Source organism: Salmo trutta, chromosome 9 (assembly GCF_901001165.1).
Source record: "Salmo trutta chromosome 9, fSalTru1.1, whole genome shotgun sequence".
Classification (NCBI taxonomy): Eukaryota; Metazoa; Chordata; class Actinopteri; order Salmoniformes; family Salmonidae; genus Salmo; species Salmo trutta.
Genome location: NC_042965.1, coordinates 5,580,639 through 5,605,442, shown reverse-complemented (window position 1 = coordinate 5,605,442; position 24,804 = coordinate 5,580,639). Strand labels below are relative to the sequence as shown.

The 24,804-nt window shown below is 41.4% G+C and overlaps 1 protein-coding gene across 3 annotated transcripts in view; it reads left to right on the top strand.

Annotated features, from left to right (window-relative positions):
• The first annotated feature begins 14,192 nt into the window (after positions 1-14,192).
• The window catches only part of LOC115199761 (EGF-like repeat and discoidin I-like domain-containing protein 3), a 301,549-nt gene continuing 290,937 nt past the window's right edge, over positions 14,193-24,804 (top strand). For all 3 annotated transcript variants that reach the window (XM_029762172.1, XM_029762171.1, XM_029762170.1), the window contains exon 1: positions 14,193-14,660. In XM_029762172.1, the coding sequence (XP_029618032.1) occupies positions 14,597-14,660 (64 nt within the window). In that variant the 5' untranslated portion in view covers positions 14,193-14,596. The remainder of the gene's footprint in view (positions 14,661-24,804) is intronic.

Genomic DNA, 24,804 nt, shown 5'->3' with positions numbered 1-24,804 from the left:
GTGTAGATGCAGAGAGCGAGTGCCATCCTGACGATTGATCTATACCATCACAGTTGTATTCTCTGCCCTGACGAGGGAGTGACAATTTCAACGGAAGGGGAGTAAGTGTGTCAATGCATGAAACACTGCCAGCAGTTCGAGGTTATTTACCTGAGCGTGGCTGTGTGGCCACAATCCATTTATTGCTCTGGAAGTCTCTTATTCTCAGAGATCCTTGTGGTACAACTAAGATGGTGGACAACATCAACCCCAGTTCTCGGAGACACACACTGAGCGTGGCGAGTGCCCTCTGTTGGACACGGAAAGGTACCGGCGGAAAGACTTGATTTGGTCTTTCGATAGTGTAGCCCGAAAAAATAGAGAATGTAGCTTGACACCTAGATATTCCATTCTCTAAATGGGCACCAAAAAGCTCTTGAACCCTAACTTGGCAAGGTGTTTAAGAAAATGGACCTGTCCATAATGGGGCTTTAGAATTGACTGCATTGTGGTCTCTGATATTTTAAACATTGTGTGGAACATAAAAAACATACGGTGGAAATAAGTAGCACAAGTGTGCAACTAACTGAGGTAAAGCTGCAGAACCAAACTATTAATCTGCATTTGTTTGTTTACCCCCCCCCCAGGGTAACCCTCTGCTACTTCAACCTATGTGGGTTGAGGTTGCGGGATTGGTTCCTCACCCATAGGCTGTGAGGGCGACAGGGTCAGCAAAGAAAGTATTTTACGCAGCCTTTGCTTGAAGGTGGACTTGAGAAAGCCCCTACAGTGCACATAGGACTCTGTATTAGCAAGTGCTGATCTAGCGTGCTCTGACCCCACTGTACACAAAGAGTGTCTGTCCTTGCCTGATAGCATAGCCCCACACGGACACGGGTGTGCTGGCAGTAGGGCAGTAGCAAGCCCCATGCTTGGTTCGACCTGTGTAGGGGTAGCAGGCTCCATGGCAAAGATAAAAAGTTTCCTAGAGGGAAGTGTGATCTAATTAGCGTTCGCTTCCTAGCTAATAAGCTAGCTAAACTAAGCAAAAAAAAGAAACGTCCCTTTTTCAGGACCCTGTCATTTACAGATAATTTGTAAAAATCCAAATAACTTCACAGATCTTCATTGTAAAGGGTTTAAACACTGTTTCCCATGCTTGTTCAATGAACCATAAACAATTAATGAACATGCACCTGTGGAACGGTCGTTAAGACACTAATAGCTTACAGACGGTAAGTTATGAAAATGTTGGACACTAAAGAGGCCTTTCTACTGACTTTGAAAAACACAAAAAGAAAGATGCCTCGGGTCCCTGCTCATCTGCGTGAACGTGCCTTAAGCATGCTGCAAGGAGGGATGAGGACTGCAGATGTGGCCAGGGCAATACATTGCAATGTCTGTACTGTGAGATGCCTAAGACAGAGCTACAGGGAGACAGGATGGACAGCTGATCGTCCTCGCAGTGGCAGACCACGTGCAATAACACCTGCTCAGGATCGGTACATCAGAACATCAAACCTGCGGGACAGGTACAGGATGGCAAAAACAACTGCCTGAGTTACACTAGGAACGCACATACCCACCATCAGTGCTCAGACTGTCTGCAATAGGCTGAGAGAGGCTGGATTGAGGGCTTGTAGGCCTGTTGTAAGGCAGGTCCTCACCAGACACCACCGGCAACAACGTCGCCTATGGGCACAAACTCACCATTGCTGGACCAGACAGGACTTGCAAAAAGTGCTCTTCACTGACGAGTCGCAGTTTTGTCTCACCAGGGGTGATGGTCAGATTCGCATTTATCTTAGAAGAAATGAGCATTACACCGAGGCCTGTACTCTGGAGCGGGATTGATTTGGAGGTGGAGGGTCCGTCATGGTCTGGGCGGTGTGTCACAGCATCATCGGACTGAGCTTGTTGTCATTGCAGGCAATCTCAATGCTGTGCGTTACAGGGAAGACATATTTCTCCCTCATGTGGTACCCTTCCTGCAGGCTCATCCTGACATGACCCTCCAGCATGACAATGCCACCAGCCATACTGCTCCTTCTGTGCGTGATTTCCTGCAAGACAGGAATGTCAGTGTTCTGCCATGGCCAGCGAAGAGCCCGCATCTCAATCCCATTGAGCACGTCTGGGACCTGTTGGATTGGAGGGCGAGGGCTAGAGCCATTCCCCCCAGAAATGTCCGGGAACTTGCAGGTGTCTTGGTGGAAGAGTGGGGTAACATCTCATAACAAGAACTGGCAAATCTGGTGTAGTCCATGAGGAGGAGATGCACTGCAGTACTTAATGCAGCTGGTGGCCACAGTAGATACTGACCCCCCCCCCCCTTTGTTCAGGGACACAAGAGCTAGCAATTTTATCCTTCCGGTGAAAAAGCTAGTTTTTTGTATCTAGCGTTGTTGTGAGTTACCTGGGTTAGCTAAGCCTTATGGCGAGAGCTAGCCCTTTATTGTGTCATTAGCTAGCTCTCCAGACGAGAGACAGGAACTAGCAATATTACTGCGTTGCAGGTAGTAATTCTGGTGTGGTTAGCTTGCTTTACAGTGAGTAAGCCAGGTGAGCTTAGCCCTTGCTGCCTGAGCTAGCCCTTGCTGTGTGAGCTTTTTAGCATAGTTAGCGAGCTTTGCAGCTAGCTAGCCAGGTATCTAAAGCCTTGCGGCGAGGGAAAACAAAGTCTTGATAGATAGCCATGTGACGCTAGCTACAATGGACACTGAAGAGTAGAAAATTAATTCTTCTCGAATCATAACTTTCCTTTTGGTCAGTACTCAACACTATCGACAGGAGCTGAGGTCCTACGTTCAGCAGCGTTAATCTCACGGTTCCCCTGAGAACAGCTCAGTAGGAAGACAGGAATCGTGTCGTGCTGAGAGCTTCAGTGAGTAGTCTCTTCCGCAAGGAAAAGAGACAAGAATGACCAGTTGGCTGGCGAGTGGCTAACAATATTGAGGAGAGGGGCTCACCTCATTCGTCATTTGACCTCGTTCTCCCACAGACACTGGGTGATTGGATTCTTTGTGCCAGTTATCCACCCGTAGGCGTATCCCATAAGTGGCACATCAAAATGAGTATTAGAAATATAACAAGCCTCTTCTTTCCATTACTGATAAAGCCCTTTGTCTGAAATGAAGGTTGCAAGAAAAAACACTGTGCCTTTGTCCTCAAGGAGGACAATATATGTTGTCAAAAACATTTCTGACTATGATGGCCTGAAAGTTCTACATTTGTCTTTTATGGCTTTGGATACAATTGTCCATATCTACACAACTCATAGGTCTTAACTCCTGACTGCTTTCACGGTAAGCTTCCCTTACTCTTTAAATCAAAACATTTCCAGAATGTTTGACCCTACTGAAATCTATCCAATTCAATATCAATATCATTCTGCAGACAATTGTACTGCACAAAGCAGCTGTCAGAGCAGCTTACCAATCACTGCACCTGTACATAGGCCATCTGTAAATAGCCCAACTACCTCATCCCCACATTATATTTTTTTTCTCCTTTGCAACCCAGTATCTCTACTTGCACATTTATCTTCTGCACATCTATCACTCCAGTGTTTAATTGCTAAATTGTAATTATTTCACCACTATGACCTATTTATTGCCTTACCTCCCTAATCTCTAATCTTACTACATTTGCACACACAGTATATAGACTTTTCTATTGTTTTATTGACTGTGCGTTTGTTTATCCCATGTGTAACTCTGTGTTGTTTGTGTCGTACTGCTTTGCTCTATCTTGGCCAGGTCGCAGTTGTAAATGAGAAATTGTTCTCAACTTGCCTACCTGGTTAAATGAAGGTGAAATAAAAAAGAAAAAAAGAAGAAGAATCTGTTTCCCCTCCATGTCCTGGGTGTCATTGATGTCCAACTTGTCATCTGATACATCACAGTAACTGGGTTGTGGAAAATGTGCACTGCCAAATGTGTCTTTCCGAAATAGTCCTCCTGTAAGTCACATTTATTTTCTCTCCCTTTAATTTTTTCTCTCCCAATCACTGAATCAGGTACAACATGTAGTTAGGCTTTCATTAAAGTATCTGAAGCGCTGGAGCTATCCTTGAAAGAAAACCACAGGTTTCCCCTTACCCCTGTAGAGCTGTTTACCACTGACCAGCACAGGTTGCGTGATTAAATCAATTCAAAAACCAACATATACACACACACACGCCATCTTACCCTGAAAAACACGTTTCAGTTTTATCAGCAATACTGCGGTGTATGGTCACATTCAATATTACATTGTACATGAATAGATTCACCACGCACATCTATCTCTGACTAAGGTTTAAAGGGAGGCTATTAGTCTGGTAGGATTGCTGAACATTGATGAACTCAACAAAATATAATCTGTTTTAACCTAAACTAAAGGCTGTGATACACAAGTCGTATTATTTTATTGATTGACTGAGCTTGAAGCTGTCCACTAGGACAATGTAAGCACTTTCTTCAAGGCCATGACTACAGAGTTCGATAGGAAGACAGGTCCAATGGCCTTTTATTCAATTCACTGGGCTGCACATTAGCGTGGTTGTCTAAAATTCTAAACACATTGAGTTGAGAATTTCAGACTACCACAAGTATGAGGTCTTTTTCCTGGCCGTCGTGTGAATAAAGGATGATTCCATGATTGGTTTGGCTGGGTCGAGGAATGTTCACCGTCGGGGTGGTCAGCAGCTTCAAACAGAGTGACTCATATGAGTGGGCACTTCCTCTACGCAAGGACATTACTACTTCCCTCTGCCATTTGAAAATACCAAATCAATGGCTAATGTCTGTGTGACTCAAGTGTACCACAAGGTTACTGTAGAAGGGTCTTGCTTTTCAGATTGTTAACTATATGGACGTGGAAGAATTGACAAAGCAAATCGATAGGTCCTGATACAAACAAATGAAATCAAGCTTACTTCTATTCCCTGAAAGTACGAGAAAATAACACTTCATGTTTTAATCATCAGACCTTTAAGTGCATTTAAATCGACATTATAGTGCATCTAAACAGCTTCCTTGCTTTGGACTGAATTGATAACCTCGTCTCAAGAAGGGGGATCCTCTGTTCTCTCCCGTCATTGATGATCATCAGGGTGGGGGAGGAGGAGGCGGGGGTGTATATGTTCATAACTCACACTGTTGTGCTGTAAATCTGTGGGTGCACCGCATATATAGTCCTCCCAGCCCATTCCCACAGTGTTGATATATGGTCTTGTGATGCTGAGTCGAGCAGGTCTTCAGATATGTGCAATGCTGAGACCAGGGCCGTATTGTGATGGCCTGGCTCGCCCCATATTAAAAGCCACACCCCAGGGCTACGATGCAGTGTGAGGGGCCCACCATCACCATGGGTATGCCATACTGTACCTGTACAGCGTGAGCAATGCAGGTGTGACTTTAATCAACAACAATTACCCAAAGAAATGTTAGTACGCCAAAACCTGAAATTATGCCAAAACAAGAGCGAGATGGGGCCATGAAAGGGAAGTCCTGCTTAAATGCCCAAACAGAAAGTAAACAATGTTTTTGAGGAATAGAGGTGTATAGGAGGCAAGTTATTCCAATCAGTCCATTAAAATGACACCCCGCCAGGCGTCCCTCTGAGGAGGAAACTGTCTGTGGTTGAGTTTACTGAAGCCTTGAAGAGAAACTGAAAGACAAACATTTATTTCCCTGACTTCAAGATGTTGGTCGATAGTCACTTATCACATTTGTTGTGTATTACTTGAGGTAGAATAACTTTCTCGAGCATTGACAAGGATTGTATCGGATTACTCTCAAAGAAACACAAACTTTTGATGACATGCAGTATTATACTGCAAGCTCAAATGTGTGAATATAATTATTTTAGTTTTGTCTCGTCACGTATGTGCATATGGCTGGTTTAAAATCAGTATCCTAGTCAATTAAGCAGAGTTTGTGTAGATTCAACAACATATTTTCTCTCTCAGACGCCTGCAAGCCAATTTCAAAACAGTACACTTTTTCAAAGCAAATATGGAACGTGTTATGCAGATCACAGAAACACACCATAGACACATCATTCTTGCAAAAAACTGTCTACCAATCTATTATGCATTCAGAACGAACTGACAAAAAGCTTCAGAGCGTAACGTCAGCTAACCATAGTGGACTTAGTCAGCAAACTCAGCCAGATGTAATTTCCAACCACAGTTTGAATTGAAAACGCAGGTTTTTGGATCTCCCAATACAGGCCAAGTGTTTCAAGAGGCCGCCAACAACTTCCCTTGGCTGCATGTGCAGTGGAAACAGATGGGAAGGGGCGTTCAGTGGCAAAGCGCCGTGATTATGGTCACACGGTGGTGACTTACGGAAAATGTTCCTCATAGCAACACAAGTCCCCATGGCTCACATTTGCATTGTTCTTTAGAATGTTCCTCACCTAAAATGTTGTGCATTTACTATAGGCCTACACATTTCCGATTAGATCTATAAATGCCCATATGATGCAGTCATTACAGGATAATCTATTTAACATATTCATTATTGCAATGTGTTTCAGCGATACACTTCCTTTTCTATATTTGTCAAATATGGCTAATATTCCACCACAACTACAAAACATTAACATAGTTTCGCAAATCACTGTAAATAGAGCTTCTTTTAGCTTATCTCTTAGCACATGTACAGTGTTAGCGCTGCCGCAATAACATAATAATGACAGCAGAATAAAAATAAAAAAATAGAGCCAAAGAACAACACTGAGGGTGACCACATGTCCCAGATTGTGCGGGACAGTCCTGTATTTTGGCCATTTCTCCCACTTTCCACAACCAAACAATCATGTCCTGCATTTTATCAACAAATTCAAACACCACTAATTTAGAAAAAAAATGTGGGGCTTAATGAAAATATATACAGTTGAAGTCGGACGTTTTCATACACTTAGGTTGGAGTCATTAAAACTAATTTTTCAAATTTATTGTTAACAAACTATAGTTTTGACAAGTCGGTTAGGATATCTACTGTGTGCATGACACAAGTAATTTTTACAATAATTGTTTACAGACAGATTATTTCACATATAATTCCCTGTATCACAATTCAAGTGGGTCAGAAGTTTACATAGAAGTTGACTGTGCCTTTAAACAGCTTGGAAAATTCCAGAAAATAATGTCATGGCTTTGGAAGCTTCTGTTGGAGATGTACCAGTGGATGTATTTCAAGGCCTACCTTCAAACTCAGCGCCTCTTTGCTTGACATCAAGGGAAATTCAAATGAAATCAGCCAAGACCTCAAAAAAAGAATTGGAGACCTCCACAAGTCTGGTTCATCCTTGGGAGCAATTTTCAAATGCTTGAAGGTACCACGTTCATCTGTACAAACATTAGTACGCAAGTATAAACACCATGAGACCACGCAGCCGTCATACCACTCAGGAAGGAGACGTGTTCTGTCTCCTAGACATGAACATACTTTGGTGTGAGAAGTGCAAATCAATCCCAGAACAACAGCAAAGGATCTTGTGAAGATGCTGCAGGAAACAGGTACAAAAGTATCTATATCCACAGTAAAAGGAGTCCTATATCAACATAACCTGATAGGCCGATCAGCAAGGAAGAAGCCACTGCTCCAAAACCGCCATAAAAAAGCCAGACTACGGTTTGCAACTGCACGTGGGGACAAAGATCGTACCTCTTGGAGAAATGTCCTATGGTTTGATGAAACAAAAATAGAACTGTTTGGCCATAATGACCATCGTTATGTTTGGAGGAGAAAGGGGGAGGCTTGCAAGCCGAAGAACACCATTGCAACCGTGATGCACGGGGGTGGCAGCATCATGTTGTGGGGGTGCTTTGCTGCAGGAGGGACTGGTGCACTTCACAAAATAGATGGCTTAATGAGGAAGGAAAATTATGTGGCTATATTGAAGCAACTTCTCCACATCAGTCAAGGAGTTAAAGCTTGGTCGCAAATGGGTCTTCCAAATGGAAAACAACCCCAAGCATACTTTCAAAATTGTGGCAAAATGGCTTAAGGACAACAAAGACAAGGTATTGGAGTGGCCATCACAAAGCCCTGACCTCAATCCTATAGACAATTTGAGGGCAGAACTGAAAAAGTGTGTGCGAGCAAGGAGGCCTACAAACCTCACTCAGTTACACCAGCTCTGTCAGGAGGAATGGGCCAAAATTCACCAAACGTATTGAGCCAACTGAGAAAGAGGACAAGTACATTAGATTGTCGAGTTTGATAAACAAACACCTCACAAGTCCTCAACTAGCAGCTTCATTAAATAGTACCCGCAAAACACCAGTCTCAACGTCAACATTGAAGAGGTGACTCCGGGATGCTGGCCTTCTAGGCAGAGTTGCAAAGAAAAAGCCATATCTCAGACTGGCAAATAAAAACAATAGATTAAGATGGGCAAAAGAACACAGACACTGGACAGAGGAACTCTGCCTAGAAGGTCAGAATCCCGGAGTCGCCTCTTCACTGTTGACGTTGACTGGTGTTTTGCGGGTACTGTTTAATGAAATTGCCATTTGAGGTCTTCTGAGATACTTCAAAATAGCCACCCTTTGCCTTGTTGAAAGCTTTGCACAAATGGCATTTTCTCAACCAGCATCACCTGGAATGTCTTTCTAACAGCCTTGAAGGAGCTCCCACATATGTTGAGCACTTGTTGGCTGCTTTTCCTTCACTCTGCGGTCCAACTCATCCCAAACCATCTCAATTGGGTTGAGGTCAGGTGATAGTGGAGGCCAGCTTATCTAATGCAGTAATCCATCATTCTCCTTCTTGGTCAAATAGCCCTTACACAGCCTGGAGGTGTATTGGGTCATTGTCCTGTTGGAAAACAAATGATAGTCCCACTAAGCCCAAACCAGATGGGATTGCGTATCGCTGCAGAATGATGTGGTAGCCAGGCTGGTTAAGTGTGCCTTGAATTCTAAATAAATCACAGACAGTGTCACCAGCAAAGCACCACCACATCATCACTCCTCCATGCTGCACAGTGGGAACCACACATGTGGATATCATCCGTTCACCAACTCTGCGTCTCACAAAGACACAGCGGTTGGAACCAGAAATCTCAAATTTGGACTCATCAGACTAAAGGACACATTTCCACTTGTCTAATGTCCATTGCTCGTGTTTATTGGCCAAAGCAAGTCTCTTCTTATTATTGATGTCCTTCAAGAGTGGTTTCTTTGAAGCAATACAACCATGAAGGCCTGATTCACGTAGACTCCTCTGAACAGTTGATGTTTAGATGTGTCTGTTACTTCCAATCTGTGAAGCATTTATTTGGGCTGCAATTTCTGACGCTGGTAACTGTAATGAATTTATTCCATATTGATTAGTTAGTATTCTACATAACATAACCAAATATAATAGTATAGTATAACGTTTCTGTTCCACAAAAAATACCACCTAATTTTGGGATGGTCAGCTGAATAGTCAAAAATAATTATATTGCGGCCCAAACTCAACAGCGTGCGCCACTAGGCAGAACGTGCTTAAATTGTAGCAAAATATACTGTAGGAAGGCTATAACTTTGAGAATCTATGACATTAAAAAGAATTATCATGCGGCCAAAACTCAACCGCGGGTGCCACTAGACAGAATGTGCTTTAATTGAAACAAAATATAGGAAGACTATATAGTTAACACAATCTGCTCTAATTTGCTCAAGAAACTGTAATTCAAGAAAATCTAAATGCATATTCCCATGAAACTGATTGAGATCAAATGATTGGCATGTAGACCTAGTTTGGACATTTCACTGGTAAAACGTGTTAGGTATATGCCTAACTTGGTGTTTGAGGGTAGAAAATGTTCTTGAGACAGGCCTATATGTGGGCATAGCCAGATGTTGCAATTGGGGGGGGGCATTCAGGTAGGCTACACTGTCCTGCGAATGTCCCGCAAAATCATCCTCTTGTCCCGCATTTGAGTATTTTAAATGTGGTCACCATAACAACCCAATGTGCACAAATGTCAGTTCAGCGTTTCATTTTGATTTACATTTGGTTGAGTTGTCAGCTAACGTGAATTCAACGTGAAATCTACAACAAAAATTTCACAATCATTATATTTAGGTTAAAAGTTGTGTGAAAAAAAAGACAACATTTACATTGATTACTTTTTTCAAATCCAATCAGTTTTCCATGTGGGTTTAACGTCATTAAATTGAATTTTTTGGTTGAAATGCCAGTGGGAAGGCTGAAGCCAGCAGTATCAATGGGCAGGGACTAACTGGAGAAAAGAACACAGGAATGAGGATGCCAGCCCAGGGAACATAACACTGCTCTGTGTCCCAATGCAGAGAGGGTAAGAAAAATAAGACAATGCAATATTCTCTTTCAAATTAATTCAGTGTCTCTGCTCCAAGAGGATTTAATTTGGTCCTACATGCCTCCCTTACACTCACAATCTGTCCATTGTCCGCTCTGTCTCTCCCCCTATTTCTCTCCAATCCCTCCCATTCGATATTTCTCCTTTCCCTCCCTCTCTTTCCCTCTCCTCATTTCTCTCATTCTCTATCTTTCCCCATCCTTCACTGCATTCTCTCTCTCTCGTTCTCTCTTTCTCTCTCTTCTCTCTGTCCCTCTGGCCTTTGGTAGACTGGTTTTGGTAGTGCATGTGGCAGAGGGAGAGAAGGAGGCCTTGAACAGAATTCAAGGGCCCTGATTTGGAAGGAGAGCACAAGGACCTGCAGACACGAGAGATAAAACAGACAGTGAGAGCATATGAAAAACCTCTTCCCCCTTGAGAGAGAGAAGGGGAGGGAGGGAGAGAGAGGGGGGGTACATTCACCTCCATCTGTAATTCATATGTAGAATAACCTCTATATATTGGTCCAGTTTCAGGTCAAACAAAAGATGAATGCAGAAAGACAATGTTTTCAGTCTGTATTCATTCATACCTCTTGACCTCATTACATTTTGAATTGGAGCTGAAAAGATAATTGAGCCAGGTAATTTTGGGAACAGAGGCAGGCTAAATCTATGTCTCACTTCAGTACAATTGTCTATTGTTATTGTACTACAGTAAAAACTCACATTATATGCAGAGCAAGCATAGCTTTTTCTGGTATCAGAAACAGCAATGTAAGAGACAAATGTGGGAAGGTCATTACTTTTTCTAGCTGGTTGCTAATCCTAACGTGGTCCCAGTAGCCCAAATGAGGATGGATAGTGAGGTGAGGGAGAATAAATGATCTGGGTTCAGTCTATATCTGGGTCTAGTGGATACAAGGTCAATGGCATAGTCCACGGCGGGCAGGGAGATGGGTCAACGTATCAGTTTATTGGTGCAGCAAATGGAGTCCTTGCAGTGAAGACAGAGTAAGAAGAAAAGGAGGAGAGTTGAGGGGATACATTATAGTACAATACGTAAAATTCAAACTATATATTAAGCTACAACGTTTCAGATCTGCATTTCAAATACTAGAAAAACTATTTGAATTACTTTGAGTATTTGAGTCAAATACTTTATTAGAAGCAATCTGCACAGGAATCGGCAACAGCAAGTGAAGAACGGCCCACCAGTCAAAAGATCACTTACGGTTGAGCTGGAGAGCAGTCATTCTCAAAGTCCAAACCACCATCAGGGATCCTAGCTACTGCTCAGGACTGGCAGCTGACAGCAGACCTGGAGGAGCAGCTAAAGTTCCCGCAGCACATTGTCAAGACAGAAAAAAAGGATTCCAAAAGGGTTCTTCGGCTATCCCCATAAGAGAACCCTTTAAGGTTCCAGATAGCACCTTTGTTTCTAAGACTGTGGTCTCAGAGTCCACAAAGACCATCATTTTTCTGGAGCTGACAGTCTTTGGGAAGATCATCTGGAGGAGGTGTACCAGAGGGAGAGAGCCAAGTATGAGGGACAGGTCATTGACTGCCGGAAGCAGGGTTGGTAAGGTGAATGCCTATCCAGGTGGGCTGCAGCAGTTTTGCTTGATAATCCCTCTGTAGAGCCTATAGCACACTCAGCATCAATGGAGCGAAGAGGAGGAGCGCCATCAAAAACACCATTGAGGCAGCTGAAAATAACTCAAGATGGTTCTGGATCAAAAGAGGAGAGCCATGGGGAGCAGCGTAACGCCACCTGGACACAAGTTGGTGTCTGATCAACCTTGGCTGGATCGCCTGGGAGAGGGTGTCTGATGTTGAAAGACTTGAAACACCCTATGACGCCAGGTAACATCACTGATGATTTGTCCAGGGACATAAAGAGATGTATTCATTCAATCAATAACGATGCAGTGTACCTCACTAACAGTTTGTATATCGGGGAATGTTCCATTTTGTTACATTACAGCCTTATTCTAAAATTGATAAAATCAATTTTTTCCTCATCAATCTACACAAAATACTCCGTAATGACAATGTGAAAAAAGTTTTTTTTACATTTTTTCACATTTATTAAAAATAACAAACAGAAATACCTTGTTTACATAAGTTTTCAGACCGTTTGCTTTGAGACTCGAAATTGAGCTCTGGTGCATCCTGTTTCCATCGATCATCATTGAGATGTTTCTACAACTTGACTGGAGTCCACCTGTGGTAAATTCAATTGATTGGACATGATTTGGAAAGGCACACACCAGTCAATACAAGGTTACACAGTTGACAGTGCATGTCAGAGCAAAAACCAAGCCATGAGGTCGAAGGAATTGTCGTAGAGCTCAGAGACAGGATTGTGTCGAGGCACAGATCTGGGGAAGGGTACCAAAACATTTCTGCACCATTGAAGGTCCCCAAAAAACCTGTGGCCTCCATCATTCTTAAATGGAAGAAGTTTGAAACCACAAAGACTCTTCCTCGAACTGGCTGCCCGGCCAAACTGAGCAATCGGAGGACAAGAGCCTGGGTCAGGGAGATGACCAAGAACCCGATGGTCACTCTGACAGAGCTCCAGAGTTCCTCTGTGGAGATGTGAGAACATTCCAGAAGGACAACCATGTCTGCAGCACTCCACCAATCAGGCCTTTATGGTAGAGTAGCCAGACGGAAGCCACTCTTCAGTAAAAGGCACATGGCAGCCCGCTTGGAGTTTGCCAAAAGGCACCTAAAGGACTCTCAGACCATAAAAAACAAGATTCTCTGGTCTGATGAAACCAAGATTGAACTCTTTTGCCTGAATGCCAAGCGTTACATCTGGAGGAAACTTCCCTATGGTGAAGCATGGTGGTGGCAGCATCATGCTGTGGGGATGTTTTTCAGTGGCAGGGACTGGGAGACTAATCAGGATAGAGGGAAAGATGAACAGAGCAAAGTACAGAGAGATCCTTGATGAAAACCTGTTCAGAGCGCTCAGGACATCAGACTGGGGCGAAGGTTCACCTTCGAACAGGACAACGACTCTAAGCACACAGCCAAGACAATGCATGAGTGGCTTCGGGACAAGTCTGAGTCTCCTTGAGTGGCCCAGTCAGAGCCTGGACTTGAACCTGATCTAACATCTCTGGAGAGACATTAAAATAGCTGTGCAGAATATATCATAGTATCAGAAATTGCTGTCTGTCTATATTTTAGTTCCAAAAAATTACTTTGTTACTGCGTTTTGCCTTTGTAGAGCAGCATGCTTGTCCCAATGTTGGGATATGTAAAAAACACATTTAGTGGTTTTGTAAATAATAATGTCAAGTCAGTTAAGAACAAATTCTTATTTACAATGACGCCTACCACGACCAAACCCTAACCCGGAAGGCGCTGCGTCAATTTTGTGCCACCCTATGGGACTCCAAATCACGGCCGGTTGTGATGCAGCCTGGAATCAAACCAGGGTCTGTAATGACGCCTCTAGCACTGAGATGCAGTGCCTTAGACCGGGAGCAGCGGACAACATCTAATGGTTAAATTAACCCATGTTTGGGTAATCCAACATTGGGTTATCATGCAACCCAACTGGCTGGGTCAAAATAACCCAGCATGTGATCAGTCCAATGTTTATCCAATTCTGGGTCATCAAATAACCCAAATTGGGTTGTTTTTAACCCCACATTTTTTGGAGTTTACAAATTGGAGCTGGGAGCAGCTAAACTCAGGGACCTGGTTTTCATCAGTGAGCATAGCCCTCTTTCCCAGAGGTCCGGTGGAAGAAAAGAGAACGGGTAGAAGAGTGGCTGATAAAATGTAGGTCTACACCCTGTGTTTGACGGTGTTATGTATTGGCAGTATCAGCACGTGTGGGGAGGAGCAGGGGTTTGTCTTTATCAGTGAGACAGCGCCCCAGTCGGATAACTGTGACAGACCGTGTAGCTTACTGCGCGCTCCTCAACCGCCAGGGTTTGTACACACACATTCGTACACACACTGCCTGACACTCACGTGCACTCTCAGTGAAACCGTCTCCCCGGGACCGCACGCACAATCTCTCGTCTATCACAGCGCATCGCGCACCACTGCGGTAAGACGGGAAGGCAGGCAGCGGAGCCCTGACACTCACTTGTTTCAACACTCGGCATTCCAGGTAGTGCGTCTGCGACTCTCCGGAAAATAAGAGGACTTACCTCCACCAATCGAGGAGGAGGTATAAAACCACTAGGCTAATGCCACTCAGAGACTAGCCATACTGCTCGTGAAAAGTTATTCATCTTCTTGATTTCCCCACATTGGAAGTGAAACCTGCTATTTGAAAGAGGATGAGACCGTTACTCGTATCCATCGTCCTCTGCTTGAGCGCTTCTGTCCCACATTTTGTGAAAGGTGAGTAGAGGAGAGCAATTACTGGTTATGGATGAGGATTGTCGAGAGGAGGTAGGCAAAGGTTTAAGCCTGAATGGTTTACTGTAAATCAAATGACAGATTATCTGGGGCGATAATAAACATTTTACTTCCTATCAAAGTGTAATATTTTAATACGGAAGGTGGCAAAATACTTTAAATATGCACTGCTCGTCATGTTATGCAATTGGCAAACACAGTAGACATATACAGTGAGTGTTAACTGAGTTATTTTGGGATTTGCCAGTAGTGTATGGCATTTTATGGAGATGATAATACCGATTTTAATGAGTAAGCACACTAGCCTTCCCAATTGAAATACTGTGTCAACTATAGGCTAAGGCTCTCAAATTCTGTCTATATGACATTACTCTCCATGTTAGTCTACTGGGGTGGCTGGACCTACATTTCTAACTAATCACAGGACTTCAGATGTTCTTTTTAGTCGCCTTTTATCAAGTGCACTACAAAACGACTCCGTAGCCTATACGAGCGCAATTGATGGATAGAGCAGGATATACCAGAGCCGCATTCGAATTTAATCCAGTGGAGTAGAATTATGTAACATGTGAATTGCCTCGAAAGTTTAAAGATTGGCGAATATATTTGCTCTAGATCATTTAAACCGAAACTATTAAACTCGTGTTTAATTAAATAGAAGTACACTAATGATATGTTCATAGTGCACATATGTCGTTCCCAAGGCCTAATCCTTTTGTTTAAGATTAAACTCTATAGCATAGTTTTATGCGTTGCGTTCCCACATATAATTAAGGCAACAGAAGCCAGAAAATGACAAATGTCTCGAGCAGATCAAAATGTGGACGCTATTAAGCAAAGAAGGATGGAACGAGATGTAATCTTGCTCAACAATGTCAGAGAATGACAAACCGTTGCTTCTTCTTCCCATTATTACATTAGTTGCAATGCGGAACCCATATTACCCATGACATCATAAAACATCTCGAGGCAATTCCGCCTGGGATTCCATTGAGCAGGCTACCAATATGACTGTTGCATGTTAAACTCTGCTGAGTTGGATTAGGTCAAAGATTGTGGATACATGATGATAGTTCACTCAAGCCATTTACCATAAAAAAGGTCAGTTCCGGTCTACTTAACTGGGTGTGTCTCCCATAGACACCAATGCAATAGTGGCTATGTCGTGCTGCTGCTCCAATTTCAACTGTTCTGCCTGTGGCTATGCTGGACGTGCTACCTTGTCCCGGACCTGCTGTTTTCGACTGACGTTTACTCCTGAGGTGCTGACCTGTTGCACCCTCTACAACAACTGTGATTATTATTATTTGACCCTGCTGGTCATCTATGAACGTTTGAACATCTTGGCCATGTACTGTTATAATCTCCACCCGGCACAGCCGGAAGAGGACTGGACACCCCTCAGAGCCTGGTTCCTCTCTAGGTTTCTTCCTAGGTTCCTGCCTTTCTAGGGAGTTTTCCCTTGTCTTCTACATCTGCATTGCTTGCTGTTTGGGGTTTTAGGCTGGGTTTCTGTATAGCACTTTGTGACATCAGCTGATGTAAAAAGGCCTTTATAAATACATGTGATTGATTTGGTCTGGTCTACTTAGTTCATTGACTTTCATTGAACCATTAAATAATACAGAAAAACATAATAGCCAGTGGGGTGTCCTCTTCCGTCTCTGATTAGGCTAATGTTAAGTGACTGCAGTTTGTAGAATGCAAATGACTAATCAACATTGAGAGATTATGATTGAGAAATCAACAGTTATCCCGTGCAATTATGGTGACCATAGAATATTTCATATTGCATAATGTTTTACACTGAGTAATTTTTACTTGATTGGCCTGCCAATTACCCTTCTTTGATATGTTCAACTGTTACTGAAGAGCAGTATCGGATTTAGGTATAGGCGACATGTGCAGCCGCCTAGGGCGGCATCAGGCCGGGGGCGGCACGGGGCACCCGCACAAAAAAATTCGGAATGGTGACATTTGCGCGGTCGGTTTTCTATAGCTCATTTGCACGTATGATATCATGTCACCGTGTGGGACTGTGTGTCAATTAACCTTTTCGGAGTGGGCGCCCTGATTCTAGTTTGTGAACTAGGCAGGCTACTGCCTGGGAAGGTCTCCCACTCAGAAGTACGAGATGGGGAGGGGGCGGGTTAGGTTGACCACAGATCTCCCCACTGGAAGCCCGAGGTAGGGTGAGCGGGGGAATCTATCGAATAGCACACCTCTAACTTTGTACATTACCAATGCAATTAGTAAAATCAGTCACAGTATGACCAAATAAACCACAACTCATTCATAAACTGTGAATATAAAGTTTCACAGACATATTGTTGCATTTTTTTCTGGTTTGTGTAAAATCGTTAAGAATAATATAAAACCAGTCTGCACACCACCAAGGTGAATTGGTTTAGTCTTGACTCTTGGTTGACAGTATTGGGGGATGGGTAATGTATTGATGCTCGAGTGCCAAATCAACAAATTTGTTTCTATTTGTCTTTGTTACTTCTTTTTGATATTTATGAGTCTTATTTTTGTATATGTTTTTATATGTATATAGTTTTAAATGTTATGAATATTTATTTGTGTGGTTCCAAATATCTGAATAAAAATGACAGTTAGCGCATGTCACGTTGGCATAAATGATACGGGAGACAGGCACAGGAATGCAATTATTATTTTTTTTATTAAACCCAAATTACGGCATGCTTTGAAAAGGCACGGGGACAAAGACCAAACAAACACGTAATAAAACACAGGGTAGAAACCCAAAACAAAAGAGCGAGGAGTACCTTAAATAAATAACACGGTACGAGACCCGTAATCATCTGCGCAATCCACAATGGCACGAAAGCCAAAACACACAGCACAGGTACTCACACGCACCAACAGACATTGTAACAATAATCGACTGCCCAATGGAAACCAAAGGGTACATATATACAAATACAATCAGTGGGAATAGGGGCCAGGTGTGCGTAATGAAAGTTCTGGAGGGATCCGTGACAGTGCAGAATGGTGTTTTTTGGGGGGGAGGGCTGAAGAGAGGGTTCGCCACAGGAGCCATACAAGCTAGAACCGCCACTGCTGAAGAGTGTAATGAGGACAGTGAGTTGAAGCATCACACAACATTAAGCCCACTGTAAATTAGTGAATGGAATGGCATCAAACACCACTTGGCCCCTTAGTTCCAGTGAAGGGAAATCTTAACACTACAGCATACAATGACATTCTAGACGATTCTGTGCTTCCAACTTTGTGGCAACAGTTTGGGGAAGGCCCTTTCCTTCAGCATGACAATGCCCCCGTGCACTAAGAAAGGACCATACAGAAATGATTTTTCGAGATTGTTGTGGAAGAAATTGACTGGACTGCATGGAGCCCTAACCTCAACCCCATCGAACACCTTTGGGATGAATTGGAATGCCGACTGCGAGCTAGGCCTAATTGTCCAACATCTGTGCCCAACCTCACTAATGCTCTTGTGGATGAATGGAAGCAAGTACCTGCAACAATGTTCCAAAATCTAGTGGAAAGCCTTCCCAGAAGAGTGGAGTCTGTTATAGCAGCAAAGGGCCGACCAACTCCATATTAATGCCCATGATTTTAGAAGTAGATGTTCGACAAATGTGTCCACATACTTTTGGTAATGTAGTGTAGGTGTCTGTTGTGTGTTTGTGTGTGTGCGAGAGAGCAGAAGGGTAAGTATATTTCATCGAATATCAGTGGTCTATTTGTCAATCTGCGAAGAAATCATTATACAACTCAAGAACCCTTCAATTTACCCATCAGTCCTGTGGATTGGAAATTAGTTCTGAGTCATGAGATTGTGTGATATTGACGATGACTGTTGATTTAACCTAGCAGATTGTCTTCGGATAATGGGGTGCTTGAATTGAGATGGGAGGGCAGGAGATGTTAGCTTCGTGTAACTTTAATTCTGAAAAGCTATAAGGTCGATTTGTCATAACATGATTATGAAGCTTTATCAAGCAATGTACATTGTGTAATTCACTTAGATGTCCCCAAAAATTACCAACCATACCTGGGTAATACTGTATGTGACCTGTCATAGCGATGTGGCTAGTGCACTAGTGTGATAACCCTGGAGGTGTCTATTAGAGCAGACTTACAAGTAATGTCAAGGCTATGGGTAACTGGTGAAAGGAGTCAGGCGCAGGAGAGCTGAGATGCGTGGACAAGGTATTTAATTCAAGAAAACACCAGTATAAACACAACACTATGGTGCTGGAAAAATACCGGTACCACGAAAATAAACGGGTGTAATAACAAAACCCGATAACAATAAACCAACCATCAGATACAGCCTTACAATAAAACAAACACGCACACAAACATGGGGGAAACAGAGGGTTAAATAATGAACATGTAATTGGGGAATAGAAACCAGGTGTGTAGAAAACAAAGACAAAACAAATGGAAAATGAAAAGTGGATCGGCGATGGCTAGAAAGCCGGTGACGTCGACCGCCAAACGCCGCCCGAAACAGGAGAGGGACAGACCTCAGCGGAAGTCGTGACAAGTAAATTGTACTCATTTGACCATAATTGCATTAGGATATCCAAAACCTCAAATCACTTTAAAAATAAATTACTGATATTTGTACAAGATGGTCTGTGGTATTTCTTTAAGAACAACAGACAGAGCATTATATATTTTATATATGCAGTGTCTGTGAATACTAAAATATCATTTAAATTCTTGAATTGTCCTTGGTTAGCATTGAATTAGACATTTTGAAGTCAATTGAAACTGATTGCCTCAAAGGAAATATGAAAAAGCTGCCCCCACAAGAAAAGAGACAATAGATATTGGTTTTCGTTTACCAAGCAATTGCATATTAGTAATCCATGCGAGGCTTAAATGAATGCAGATGATAGCAATCTATCTGAAAGCCCATTACATATGTACACCATTCCCTGTTGAAAGTTAATAGCTTATGTTTAGGTCACTTTTAATAACACAGACTTGCAATCTAACTCATTGACCTTCACTATCGCTGTAAATGGCATTGTCTTCAATCAAAGGCGAGGTCAAACTATGAGATCATCAGACACGATAACGGTGACAATCCTGGGTGCTGATCGCACGATAACCCATGCGTACAGAAATGCAACATAGACACTGGGGCAAAACAGGAATTAATCTTTGCATAATACCCTCTGCTCTTGATGAAGTGTCATTGCATGTACAACTCATTGTTGTCTTTTTTCCCTTGGATGAATTTTTATTGCGTTATTCATTGGCAGGTTGACATTTATTGCGATGAGTCTTGTCCCTGAGGCAGAACTGAGTGATTTCCGTTGGATGGGCCAGCTGCAAAGTCAAAATATTGGCAATATTGTAAAACGTCATGAAAACAACAATGTGCTTTTTGGTCTTAATTTAAGGTTAGGTTAGGCATTAGGGTTAGCAGTGTGGTTAAGATCAGGGTTAAGGTTAGGTTTAAGTTTAAAATTGAATGTATGATTTTGTGGCTGGGCCAGCTAGTGGCCACTCTGCAGAGCTGCTTACAAAACAAGATTCATGATGAAAAACGCTAACCTGCTATTCATTGTCAGTGCAGATACTGTTTAATCGTATTAATTTTCAGAGCAGAGTTCATTTTTCTCATGCTCTGACATGCTGTTGACCGTGGTGGTATTTGTCTTTGCTGTGAAATTGTCTGTTTTGTCCTCCATGACTTTCACGCCCGACTTAGGGCTGGGCGATACAGCAAAAATATAATATTACAATTTTGGTTCAAGTGGGTCGCAACGCGGTAATCACTTCCGTCGATATTATGTTGAAATCAATGGAACAAGGGACAAACATTTGAGGTGTAGCACTGTTTAAAGGGGAAATCTGCAGATGCTACATACATTTTTATACTTTTACATTTATGATATACAGTATACCCATTGATTCTTGAAGAATATAACTTATAGATGCCTCATAAGCTTAGTTCAACTGTACCACATGAGAACCCAAAATATATGCTTGTTTTACTCCTTTGTTTGTAAACTAAGTAAATATAAACAAACACTGTTTCGCCTCAAAACATGGCTAAAACTATCATTTTGATATCATGGATGGTCAGTCCTTGTATCCATAGCTCTGTCCATGAGTTTGAGAGTGGTTGCATTTCTCTAGCCATATCCCTCAGCCTTCAATCAAAATAGTGGCAGGGTCTGCTTTGTTATTGTTTGAACTGCAGATTGCTGCTTTAAACTGACACTATTCAAAGTCCACACGGAAACTTGGAATAGCCTATAGATGAGAAGGATTGTATTTATATTTTGGAATGTTGGATGTTCATTTCGGGAGGCTGCCATCAAGGAAAAGGAAACAAACCAAATCAAGATGCGGCATAGGATATCAACAGTGATATCAATGGTTTGCTGCCATTTATGTGATAGTTTGACTCTCAAATCAGTGTATTGGAGTGTGGCAACTTTTATAGAGAAACCGCCCTGAATTTTGCCATTTGAGTTTGAAAATTAACTCTGCATTGTAAGTCTTGTGCACCCCAGTGTGTGACAAAATGAACAGTACAAAACCAAAGATATTGATCTGTTTTAAGCAATCGATCTTATGTCATCGGGATAACTGTAAACTTTTATACCAACATCTCCAATCTGAGATAAAAGGGATGTGCAATTCACTCAATTTTATGGGGTGAAAATGCAAGTTTGTGTAAGGTAGTAACACAAAGTGTCCAGATTAGGGAAATTAGTGCAATACAAAATAATTTAATTAAGCAAAAGAATTCAATACGTCAATTTGAGATGTTGCCCAGTCACCAAATTTGACATCTATTTTGCACTCATTTAACCACTTAGAGAGTAAAAAAAATGCTCTACAACACAATTTAATCGGGCGTTCGAGACTTGAACCTCCATAGTGTTTGTGCAGCAGCCTGAACGTTTGACGTCCCTACCATCAGTGACCTAAATAGGGCCTTATAAAATGTGTTCCATTTTTGCGTAATTCCAATAATTTTTCTGGCAAATTCCATTTTCTTGGTTGTGTTTTTCCAGGTTTCGGAATGTTCCCAGATTTTTCTGATATTCTCTCTCAAAATCACACTTTTTTTTAATTATTGAAAAACAACTACATTGGATGTTCTAAGGCCACAACAATGCTTAAACAACATCAGGAAACCACTTTTGAGGTCTTGGAGTAAATTTAACAATTCCTTAATTTTTTTGATGTAGTTACCCTTTAATTCAAGCCATAATGCATTTAAACCGGAATGCATTTAGTACTGTTGTTTGTTTAGTGGTGTTTCTGTAGCACACGTGATGAAGTATGCAAAACAAATTACTAATTTACTGATGAAATGATAATATCATTCTGCCAGGTAGGCATTTGATGGCAAATGTTTTTGGGAAAGCTTTTCCATCTACCAGGAGATGTTTATCATTAACAGAAGTGGTAGACATACTCGCACCTCACACAGAAGTAATGGGGCATTCCCGTACTGTTGTTTCTTCAGAAAGTTGCATAAAAATACAAATTGCTGATGCATTCTGTCATGTCTTATTATAAACTTGGGCAAATTAATACATTTTCTGATAAGTTCATTACCTTCAGTTGATTTCCCACTAAGTCCAATATATTTTTTAAAATATTGTTGAATTCCGTTTCACTGTCTAGATTCTGTGATTCAGTCAACGCTCTCCGTATTGCAGATTTTATAGGGTCCTACCTAAATCTATAATATATGTTGTCCTATTTGAAATAGCATCATATGTAACAACATACAGTAAAATGTCAATAATTATTCAACCCCTTTGTTATGACAAGCCTAAATAAGTTCAGGAGTAAATATGTGCATAAGAAGTCACATAATAAGTTTCATGGACTCACTCTGTGAGCAAAAAAAGTGTTTAACATGATTTTTGAATGACTACCACCTCTCTGTACCACACACATACCATTATCTGTAAGGTCCCTCGGTCGGGCAGTGAATTTTAAACACAGATTCAACCACAAAGATCAGGGAGGTTTTCCAATGCCTCACAAAGAAGAATACCTATTGGTAGATGGGTAAAAAAAGGAGACATGAAATATCCCTTTCACCATGGTGAAGTTATTAATTACACATTGGATGGTGTATCAATACACACAGTGTACAAAGATACAGGTGTCCTTCCTAACACATTACCCGGAGAGGAAGAAAACTGCTTAGAAATTTCACCATGAGGCCAATGGTGACATTAAAACAGTTATATAGTTTAATGGCTGTGATAGGCGAAAACTGAGGATGGCTCAACAATATTATAGTTAAAGAAGGAAGCCTGTACAGAAAATATTTTTTTCCAAAACATGCATCCTGTTTGCGATAAGGCACTAAAGTAAAATGCAAAAAATGTGGCTAAGAAACTAACTTTATGTCCTGAATACAAATCAAGATACTGTGTTTTTTGTTCTCATAATTATTATTATTTTTTAATTGATTTATTCTTCTACTTTAACATTAGAGTATTTTGTGTAAATTGTTGAAAAAAAACAACAATTAAATCGATTTTAATTCCACCTCCCCGTGGGACAGTTGAGCTAACGTGTGCTAATATGATTAGCATGAGGTTGTAAGTAACAAGAACATTTCCCAGGACATAGACATGTCTTATATGGGCAGAAATCTTAAATTCTTGTTAATCTAACTACACTATCCAATTTATAGTAGCTATTACAATGAAAAAATAGCATGCTATTGTTTGAGGAGAGTGCACAACAACAAAAAACCTTTATCACATCAACTGGTTTGATGCATTCACCTCTGAAGGTAAATAATATACTTACATTCAGTAATCTTGCTCTGATTTGTCATCCTGAGGGTCCCAGAGATAATATGCAGCAGATTTTTGTTTGATAAAACCTATTTTTATATGAAATGCAGGAACTGGGTTCTACAGTTTGAACCCCTGCTGTGTCTGCCCCCACATCTAGATGTGTGAAGGTTAGTGTCTTTTCTGTAGGGAAGATAATTAGCCATAATTTATGACATTCCTGGGAGTGTGTAAACTCAATTTTTTTATTACCAGATAATTGTTGTATGTTCTCTGTAGTTATGTACTTGAAAATGTATCAATTCAGCAATTCGGCACATTTGGGCAGACATTTTAAACAGTAATGCAATGGTTCATTGGTTCAGTCTAAAACTTTGTACACATACTGCTGCTGTCTAGTGGCCAAAATCCAAAGTAATATAATGGATTTTCTCTTGCATTTCAAAGTTTCTTTCTTTGTATTATCTTTTACCAGATGTAATGTGTTATATTCTCCTACATTCATTTCGCATTACCACAAACTAAAAAGTGTTTCCTTTCAAATGGTATCAATGTCCCTGCTTTAGGTCCTGAGCTATAGGCAGTTAGATTTGGGTATGTCATTTTAGGCAAAAATTGAAAAAAAGGTCAGATCCTTATCCTCTCTGGGCAAATACTCAATAGCCAGTTGAATCCCGTGGCGCGTTATTCAAATACCTTAGAAATGCTATTACTTCAATTTCTCAAACATATTACTATTTTACAGCATTTTAAAGACAAGACTCTCGTTAATCTAACCACACTGTCCGATTTCAAAAAGGCTTTACAATGAAAGCAAAACATTAGATTATGTCAGCAGAGTACCCAGCCAGAAATAATCAGACACCCATTTTTCAAGCTAGCATATAATGTCACATAAACCCAAACCACAGCTAAATGCAGCACTAACCTTTGATGATCTTCATCAGATGACAACCCTAGGACATTATGTTATACAATACATGCATGTCTGCTCAATCAAGTTCTTATTTATATCAAAAACCAGCTTTTTACATTAGCAGGTGACTAGCATGTGACTAGCATTCCCACCGAACACTTCCGGTGAATTTACTAAATTACTCACGATTAACGTTCACAAAAAACATAACAATTATTTTAAGAATTATAGATACAGAACTCCTCTATGCACTCGATATGTCCGATTTTAAAATAGCTTTTCGGTGAAAGCACATTTTGCAATATTCTAAGTAGATAGCCCGGCATCACAGGGCTAGCTATTTAGACACCCAGCAAGTTTAGCTTTCACCAAAGTCAGATTTACTATAAGAAAAATGTTATTACCTTTGCTGTCTTCG